The following is a 10,000-nucleotide window of genomic DNA, read 5'->3' as shown; positions in this document are numbered from 1 at the left end:
TTAAAAAGAGATGTCCGCTCCGAGGAACGGATTTCCAGAGGAAGAGCATTCCATAGAAAACAGACACGAACAAAATACGACTCGCAGTGAGTAGAGGTGCATGCGCCAATGAGACGAATGTCGAGCCCGGTGGATCCACGACGTGTAGAAGGGAGAGAAAACTGGATTGTATCAGAGATGTCGCGTTAACAAATGGAAAGTGGTTCAGCGTTGTCTGTACTCTTATCGACAACGATATTCGTCATCACAGTGGTCAAAATGTTATGGACTCACGAGGCGCAGTCGAGTGAGTCCCCAAAAAATTTTGACTTCTGTGATGACGAATATGAATAAGAGTGCAGACAACGCTGAACCACTTTTGATTTGTTTTTTACCGCAATATTCAACGCCAAAGAAAGTTTTTATTTCAGAGCGTGACCAAAATCAAGACACGAAGAAAGAGCAAGCGTTGTCTATAACTTTCTCGCAATATGATTGGTTTATTTCCCAAAATGGGCGTTCCTGATAGGCTATTACATTGCGTGACAAATTGACGCGAACATGACGCGTACAGCGTTGTCTAGACTCTTATCGACAACTGCAAATTAGCCAAACAGATTACGAGATTGCAAGCAATTGTGGTAAAAATGTATTTCTCCATTGATACATCAGAAAAGAAAGGGGAGGTCTAAATACTCAAGAAAGTACGAGAGAGGAAAAAGGCTGAGTTCTAATAAGAAGGCGCTGTTTGCAGTCAAGTTCCAGGCCACGCAGGATATAACGTGTGGCTCGTCGTTGCACTGCCGCCAAGGTGCGCATCAAGTTAAGTGAGCCAAGAGGAGTAGGAGCCCACACTTGGCTGGCATAAGTCAAGTGCGATCTCACGATTGAGACGTAGAACATAACTGAAGTACTATCAAGTGACATGGATCACCGTGGATTTGAAAGCGCGTATTCACTGGATAGAAACCCAACCAATGGATTCGTCTGTTTAACAATTATTCTACGAGGGCACGCTGGATATGAAGTGATAGCTAACCAACAAGCGAGGCGCGTAGCGCTGAGTTGGTTACAATCATTTGATAGCCAGCAAGCCCGAGCAGAATAATTGTTTTATTAAAAACGCCAGTTCTTCCAAGTATTGTCGACTAAAACATCGATTTCTGCGTCTGTCAATTCCGGCCCAGAACGGTTTTGTCGGCCATGTTTTCTCAGAGCTACAAAAAAAATGCTTTCAGCTCACTTTATTGCTGACACGTTCCTTGACCATATTAGGTACAGCAGGTATATGAACTGATAACCTATGTCCGACGAGCCAATGAAAATGCTACAAATCTGATATCTGTAGTTCATTTCTTAATAGTTATGGATAGGCCAGTCGTTTTTAACCAGAGGCAAACAATAACTCGGAAATGGCCTATTGTGATATCCAACACGAAGTTTCCCTTTAGGTCCAAGCATTTGATACTTATTTTGTAGAAACTGAATTAGATGAGGGAAAATGTAGCTGTTCATCTTTACCGCCGAGAAGAACTGAGCAAGGGGACACGTTAATTGTCAGTACTCCCACACGCGAGTGATGTTAAAGGGAAACTGTCATGTTTTCAGGTCAAAATCTAAATTAGTACATTAGCTCACACGTACATCACTCCTGACAACCCACTGACAAGATATAAAATACATTTATAGCACAAAGAGTTACTCGTATTAATTTTTGGCGATTTTCTCAAGACACCGTCTCCAAACTTGAAAAAATTGGTCAATTTTTTTCAAGTTTCAATCCACTTACATCCTCTCCATCCCTGGCTGCAAACAAGAAAGAATATGTTCAGTACACTTTAATGGTTATTAGCAACAAAACTACAGCGTTATTCTTTGGTCTTCATTGATGCAAAGACGTCTTTTGGTGTTTTGAAGTTTGCCAAAAATAGCCTGACACTGCCCCTTTAATGTTGGGGAGAACTTTTCAAGGGGACAGTCTTCGTGACGCTTAACACAATCATCATGCATCAAACTAGGTGTATTTCTGCACATATCAGATCTTTAGATTTTCTCATACCAAAAAATCAATGCTTTCCTCTTAGTCGCTTCTCTGTTTTTATCCTGTTGAAGATTTTTGATCTGTTTAATTTTTTTTTTAGTTATATGGGCTATATCTTGACGCTTTATGGAGGCAGCGTTGCTGAGTGGTTAGGGTACTGAACTTGAGCGACCCGGAGGTCCCGGGTTCAAGTCCCGCTTTGACCACCAGCTGAAGGCTGGAGTTGTTCCATGAGTGTTTCCCGGCTCAATAGGCCATTTCCGAGTTCATGTCCGCCTCCTCTTCAAAGCGAGTCTAAGTGCGAAGTTTTTCTTATGAAAATTAGTTTTCATTCATATGTAAAGTAGAACTAATTAGCATCACAAAAACTTCGCACTTAGACTCACTTTGAAGAGGAGGCAGGCATGAACTCGGAAATGGCCTATTCCTCGGTTGTGCTTATAAATAGCCAACTGGTTTGCCTCCAACCAGTTAAGATTCTTAACTCTGTTGTGTCCGTTTGTATTGTTTTTTTTAATTCACTTAGGGGCCAAAATGTACACTACCGGGTTATCCAGTAATCAGTGTTCACCCATGTTAAATATACAGTAATAATAAGGACTGTATTTGAATAGACCGTACTCAGCATCCTTTCTTATTTTTTGCGTGTAACGTGTACGAATGCTCTTCTTATCTTTATTTATAGGGTGTGGTCCTACCTTCCTTTTTCATTGTATTCTCATAGTGTCACAGATTCTCGTGCGGCCTTTTTTCCTTTCCCTTCCTCTCTGCGTCACCAAATTTTCACAAAATCGTTTGCAATTGTTTCCTTTTGTTTTAGAATCTCGTTTACACGAAGCTGGGTACTTCCACGCCATATCCCAGAGTTTAAAGTTCACCGTACAGCTTCTTCAAATTCCTGAGAAAGTTGTGATATTGCAAATAATGCAGCAAATAGCAGAACTCGACCCCGATATGATTTTACTGTACACAAGCACGGAAATAATGAAGTCGCTCGTACAAGAGGTAAAATGATACTGATTTGAGCCTATTAGAAAAAGACGCCATGGGTGGGGAGGGTGTCAAACTTTGAAAGAAAGAATGTTAGAACTGGCCATTTCTCAAAAGAACGAACTTAGGTTTTTTCTTTGTGGCACGTTCTATCATCATCATTACCCTATTTTTTTATCCTCGCATTTTAGAGTAGCTTTATGTAGCTAATATCTCCGAGCTTTTACCCTCCCACTACATACTACAGAGGACAGACAACAACACTGCGAACTCAATGCCCTACTCTTTGCGAATGTTGTGTTCGTTCTTTTACGTGCCACATGCAGGATTATGAAAATTGAAGGGTTGTGAGACGGGGCCTACGGTTTATCGGCCTTATCCGAAAAGACTAGGGAGTCTAACCATTTGCAGATTTCATTACAAAGACAGCACTTTTTCCTCAGTTATTTTAAAGACCCCGAGTGTTGGTCCGACCAGAGTCGAATTCACGACCTCCGGCGCAGCCCGATGCTCAACCGACTGAGCCACCGGTGCGCTATTCCGACATAAATTTTAAAACCACAGCTATCTCCGGAGTTTTATAAGAAAACGTATTGCCGAAACTTGATGTCTTTGTTTACTTGCCAACAGAAGCAGTGTAATGTTAAAGCTGGATTCAAATGGATCGTTCAGGGACAGGTAATCTTTTTTTTTTTCTCCTGAAAGTGTATGAAGTTTGTTCTATTGGTCGAGTAGAAGTTCGAGTTCAGGCTCTTTGCCATCTATTGTTTCCTCAGAAAGTAAACTTTGCTTCACACACTGCCTTTCAATAGCCATATTGGGGGGGGGGGAAAGGGGGGGTCACAAAATCCCCTCGGGGACGAAATTGATGCTGGGGGGGATGCCATGGGATGAATGGATGCTTAAACCGAGGTAAGCCCTGGAACTGGGAGCTAACGTGGCTTGTAAGAGGTTTGACTTTTTGGAAAACTAATTCCCAATTACCTTCATTAATCAATACTTTACCTTGCTTTTGTTTCATTTCATTTTGCCCTTTAGGCTCCTATGAACTTGACCTGTCGCGAAAGCAGCGTCGTTCTCTCGATGAAGCTTCAATTTATCGAAGACAAAGCTAGCGCAGAATTGAGAACTGCTCCTGGATTTAACGACAAGGTAGGTTTCTTCCATTTGGAATATTTCTTTTGTTGAGGATCCCCTATAACATACATTACATCTCGGCATTGAAGTGATAATGTTATTTTGGTATCATCGCAGGAAACAGTCGGCCTCGCTTACGATGCCATCCAAGTTGTTAGGCAAGCAATGAGCACACATCCATGTTCTTCAATTAATGGATCTTCTGTTTCTTTGCAAGATAGAAATGATATGTTGGAGTGCATGAAAAAGGTAGAGTGAAATGATAACTTAGTCGAGCTTTTGAGCGAGATTTTAATGTACTCATAGTCGGACCAGCGCCTAGGTTCTTAAAATGACAGAAAAGGCGAAACAGTGCTTCTGTAACGACAACGGTAAATGGTTGCCGAAGCTTCCATTTCCTTTTAGATAAGGATGATGAATCGTCCACCCATCTTTAGACACTTGATGAGACGTTTCCCACCTCTTCTGGGGGATAATTAACCATACAAGGAGAGATATTCTATTCAAATCATTGAAAAGAAGGTGGTCAACGTCCTCAACAGCGGACTTCATATAATATAATTCAGGATTTTCACAAATTCACTATGGGGAGAGGGGTAGGTGCTGTGGTGAGATCACCAGTGTGACCCGGGGTCGATTCCTGGACTCAGCTTCATATATGGATTGAAACTGTTGGTTCTTTGCTCTAAACTAATTGGAGCTGTCACTATCTGTCCTTGGCGGTGTCCAACTAGAAAGCTCTGCTATTTTGGACACCATAAAGTAAAGTAAAGCAACCATATATAAAGTGTTTATCCGGCCTACAGGGTAGATAACTTTGAAGCTTGATTTCGGGGTCAAAAAGTGGCGGAATCGAAAAATTATTTTTGAGGCATTTATCTACGCTTTATAGAGATGACAAAACCATATAAAAACCCTGGAGGCGGTATGGACACCTTAAACGTCGATAACTCGTAATAGTAACTCAATTGACAAACCTGAGGTCGACGGTGCGCTCATTTTACTTCCCCCTCTTCATCAGTGCTCCGTTTTATGGGTATTTAAAGCTATTTAAGCTACACTGAAATGAAAGAAGTCGAAATAAGGATGTGAGATCCGGGAATCGAACTCAGGACCTCTTGCACCAAGGCCACGCGTTAACAGTACGCTTATGAAGTAATTTTCTTATACTTTTTTTTTTCTCCTATTTTCTATTAGACTATAATCTGTGTGTGTGAATATTATTGAAACTGGGAACAATAAAATAATTTTCAATTGAATTTGAATCATCTCTTTGAAAGATTTGCCTCATCAAAAACCAAGGTTCGATTTGCTTTAAGACGTGTAATATCAGCATTTCTTGTAATATTTCGCTTTCATCTCACTTTCAACAGGTCAATATAGATGGTATTACAGGTCCTGTCAAATTTGATGATGATGGAAAAAGAACTGCAGTAGAACTGGAAATTTTAAATCTTCGAAACAATTCCTTTGTGAAAGTAAGCTATTCCTCTGCCAAAAAGCTCATGTAAGAGACTGGATGTTACCAGAGCGATGAAAAAGTGGTTAAAAAGACACTGTTTTCTTGACTTTGTTTTTACGTGTTATCCAGCCTCGTTAAATGTGCTTCAAAGATAACTTTCTCCTTAACTAGTTTATCGCGTGGGATTTTCAGGCTTAATACTACGTCTGCCAACGAAAGCAAGTATTCTTTACGGGTAGCCTTGTAGCTTTTGTTTACCGTATTCATTCATTCATTCATTCATTCATTCATTCACTCCTCCTTCGTTTGTTCGTGCATTTACTCGCTAACTCGTCCTTTCGTGCATAAATAAATCCATTCATCCCTTCATTCATTCTTTCTTTCCTCCACCCCAAAAACCTGGTGATCACGCATTTCTTATTTTTAGATTGGCAACTGGAATTCTACTAAGCTGGCTGTGCTCTATCAAGATATTCGGACGAATGGGGACACAGGATCGTCTATTGGGGTGGCCGGTAAAAAGATCAGGGCTGTTGCCATATTGGTGAGTGTGAATTAAGACTATAATAATATACTGTGGGACTGTTATTAACCGTAAACGCATTGTGTTAATTTTAATTTTTCGACTGTCAATAGTTTTAACTGTTACTTCAAAGCAATAGATTAACTAGCTGTCTGGCAATGTAGAGCAGTGAGAGACTGACTTACTGACTGTATGACTTGCTAGCTGACTAACTGAATGACTTGCTGGCTGATTGACTTTCTGACTGACTGACTGGCTGACTGACAGAATGAATGAATGAATGACTGACTAATAGTAATAGTAATAGTAATAGTAATAGTAGAGGGTTTTCAATTGAGTGTCGAAAGTAATTAGCGAATTGCTTTGATTTATGATTACTTCACTCAGTGATTGGTTCAAAGTTCTCGCGCCATTTTTTCAACCAGTCAGAAGTGAAACCGAAACCAATCGTGGCTCGCGCGTGCACGTTTTCCCGCGCTTTGAGTCGGCTACGTGTAATTACTTCCAGTTTTGATTGGTTTACTGGATTGTCACCGTCCTTTTTGATTGGCCAAAGTAGTTCCTTTGGTTTTGGTTTTACGACACTCATTTGAAAACCGCTCTAATAGTAATAGTAATAGTAATAGTAATAGTAATAGTAATAGTAATAGTAATAGTAATAGTAATAGTAATAGTAATAGTATTCTTTATTGTGCCTTACTCTCCAAAGGGAGATATTGGACTAGTTACTATAAAGGTTTGAACATTAACTAATAAAAATACAAAATAGCATTTACAATACCCGTATACAAGTAATTAGGAAATTCATGGCGCTTATTACATTTGTGAATTAAGAATCTCTTTTCTGTTTTGAAACATTAAATGGATATATTGACCTGTTATTGCCAACGAGCCAGCAGCATTATAGATCCATGCGAAAGTACTGTGCAGGCGGAATTAATCTCGAGTGATCGAGAGGTCTGTTTGTAAGGTAAGATTCCTGAGATTCCAATGACGTAGTGAAAATTGCAGAGATTGTGACGTCAAGGCCGCATGGTTCTGATCGACGATGCTCACCGGCTTTGGCATTCATCGAGTGGAGTTGAGACAAAGTTGAGGTAAGAAAAACGTCATTTTCACCCGTTTTTGTAAGTTTTATTTGTTTTTATTACCAATTTTACGTGATTGTACTTTAGTTAAGTGCCACTGTGGTATATTTATCGAGCTAGCAAGCTCAACAATCGGCCAGCGAGCCAAAAGAGTACTCGGCCACGGTGCCAAATTCGGCCAGCGTGCCAAATCCAGACAACGCCAGCGGGCATAAAGCAATCAAAGAAACTGAGAAACCTCTTTAAACTGAATTGAATCTAACTGTAATACCGCGATGATTTAAAACCCAAAACCTCTTTCCATTTTGGCATTTCTCCGCTGTCGATCGAAATATTCACATAATTTCAGACATTGAAGTTGTCTTGAATACTTAATTGACTACAAAAACATGCCGCGCACAAAACATGACTCTGTGTTTCAAAATTACCAATTAGTATTTGTTCTGAATGGTTTCTCGTTGGCACTTAGTGAGAGCTATATCTAGTTTTAGATGTAACCTTGTCACTAAAAACAGCATCTACAGTCATTGCAGAAATGATGGACAAGGATCTCTGATCAGTGACCATACAGGCTCTCGCACGACCTCAACAGGACCAAGATTTTCCCTTTAATTGCACGCCTCATAGATATCCTGAAAAAAACCATTGCATTGCATTCAGTTTAAAGAGGTTTCTCGGTTTCTTTGATTGCTTTATGCCCACTGGCGTTGTCTAGATTTGGCACGCTGGCCCAATTTGGCACACTAGCCGAGTTTCGCACGGTGGCGGAGTACTCTTTTGGCTCGCTGGCCGATTGTTGAGCTTGCTAGCTCGATAAATACACCACAATGGCACTTAACTAAAGTACACTCGAGCTCACGTAGAATTGGAAATGAAAACAAATAAAACTTACAAAAGCAGGTGAAAATTACGTTTTTCTTACCTCAAACTTGATCACAACTCCGCTCAATGAATGCCAAAGCTGCTGAGCATCGACGATCAGAACCATGCGGACTTGACGTCACAATCTCTGCGCGCTACGATTGGTCCGTTGCAAGGCAATCGACCTCTTTTTCCATTTCGTCATTGGAATCTCAGGAATCTTACCTTGCAAACATGTCTCTCGAACACTCGATATCTTTTCCACCTGCACAGTACTTTCGCACGGCTCTATAATGCTGCCGCCTCGCCAGCCTCGCGTCGTCGTTCGGCTGGCTCGTTGGCAATTATGCGACGTTTTCTTGGTTTTCTGTCTTTCTTTGAGTCATCAACAACATTGAAGGTGAATGAACGGCCTTCGATTGGCAGAAGTCAGACCCTTAGCTGATGCTGCACCTGTAGTATCTGGAGGATAAACTGAAGCACTGGATTTGGTTGTACATATAGATGCTGTAGATATTGCAAACTCGTTGCTTGCAGTGGTGCTGGTGGTGTGTTCTGAGCGGCTCAGTACGAGTGACATGTTGCGCTGGTGAGGTGAAGATGCAGATTTGTACGAATCCAAACTTTTCAGATATGTCCAGGTTTGCACCTAATTAGATGCACGCGAATTTCAATAAGCGTCATGAAGTGTCCCCTTGCTCTTCTCGCCAACTTCAACATCACTTGTGTCTCAGAATACAGACAATTTATGTCACAAAGTGTCCCCCAAATGCTGCTGTTTTTAGCTCTTATTAACCGAGCAGGAGGTCTGTATGGGAGAATCTTGACCGAGGTCGTGAGTACAGACCGAACGCAGTGAGGTCTGTACAGACGACCGAGGTCAAGATTCTCCCATACAGACTGACTAAGCTCGGTTAATAAGATGTTTATTATATGGCAAACAAGAACAATTTAATTCGTTTAATGTAACTGGTTTGTACTAACTGACATTTTGCTTGCGAACGGCGATGAGTGGCGATGAGCTGAACTTAATTCTGTCAAAGTTTGCTCGTCATCCTCTCTTTTGTCATCATGCTGTTTGGCACTTCCATAAATAAATATTGGTAGAAGAAAATACTCAGTATTTTTGCATTTTAGTTTGCATCTTTTCACCGCAAAACATTACCGGTCTAGATGCCGGTCTAGATGGGAAAATCTAGACCGCGGTCAATATCGATTTCAGCCAATCAAATTCGTGAACTTGGTAGTTCCCAGTCCTTGTGAGACAGAACCATATAATAAAAGTAAATATTAACTGCTGCATTTACCCAAAGCTAAAAATAACGCTAACCTTTACCCTTACCTTATTGTTGAAAATAGGTAGCAAATGCCTAGACTTAAGGGTACGCTTTGTGTTGGATGTCAAAATTGGGCGTGCATCTAATTAGGTGCAAACCTGGACGTAAGTGAAACTTTTGAGATTCATATGGCCGCTGAGCTGAGCCACATAATTGGCAGGGACATCTGCATCCAGAAGACGGCCTATCGAGGTCTTTCTCACAGCGTGATTTGTCACATTAATTCCCTTGCAATCCTTTTATTTTCGCCGCCATCTTCAGGATCTTTCCGATAGAATTCTTGCCAAGTGGAGCATTCATAGACCACACGTTATCACTCGGTTTTCGTTTGTGTCTTATGGCAATTTCTTCAATATTTCAATATTCAATAACGTTTCCAAACATTTATGTCATACAGAGTTTTTTTCTTGGTGTTTTCAGGTCATTGTTCTTCGATAAAATCATGCACTTCAGCAAAGAACTGTTGCTGTTTATCGGTCTTTTTACTAACTTGTTCTTGTTTGTTAATGTTTTCAGTGTTTACACTCTCGTCTATATCTTCCGGGTAGTGAAATTCGCTCTCGCTGTGTCATTCAGGGCTGT

General features: G+C 40.7%; 1 protein-coding gene across 4 annotated transcripts in view; it reads left to right on the top strand.

Moving 5' to 3' along the window:
* LOC138003334 (glutamate receptor 2-like) overlaps nt 1–10,000 on the top strand; it is a 39,133-nt gene that overhangs the window by 15,278 nt on the left and 13,855 nt on the right. For all 4 annotated transcript variants that reach the window (XM_068849338.1, XM_068849339.1, XM_068849341.1 and 1 more), the window contains 6 exons: nt 2,841–3,025; nt 3,641–3,688; nt 4,049–4,162; nt 4,265–4,396; nt 5,521–5,625; nt 6,037–6,153. In XM_068849338.1, coding sequence (XP_068705439.1) covers nt 2,841–3,025; nt 3,641–3,688; nt 4,049–4,162; nt 4,265–4,396; nt 5,521–5,625; nt 6,037–6,153 — 701 coding nt within the window. The remainder of the gene's footprint in view (nt 1–2,840; nt 3,026–3,640; nt 3,689–4,048; nt 4,163–4,264; nt 4,397–5,520; nt 5,626–6,036; nt 6,154–10,000) is intronic.

This window comes from Montipora foliosa, chromosome 5 (assembly GCF_036669935.1).
Source record: "Montipora foliosa isolate CH-2021 chromosome 5, ASM3666993v2, whole genome shotgun sequence".
NCBI classification, from domain to species: Eukaryota; Metazoa; Cnidaria; class Anthozoa; order Scleractinia; family Acroporidae; genus Montipora; species Montipora foliosa.
The sequence above is the reverse complement of the archived record's forward strand: the minus strand, read 5'-3'. Positions and strand labels throughout refer to the sequence as shown.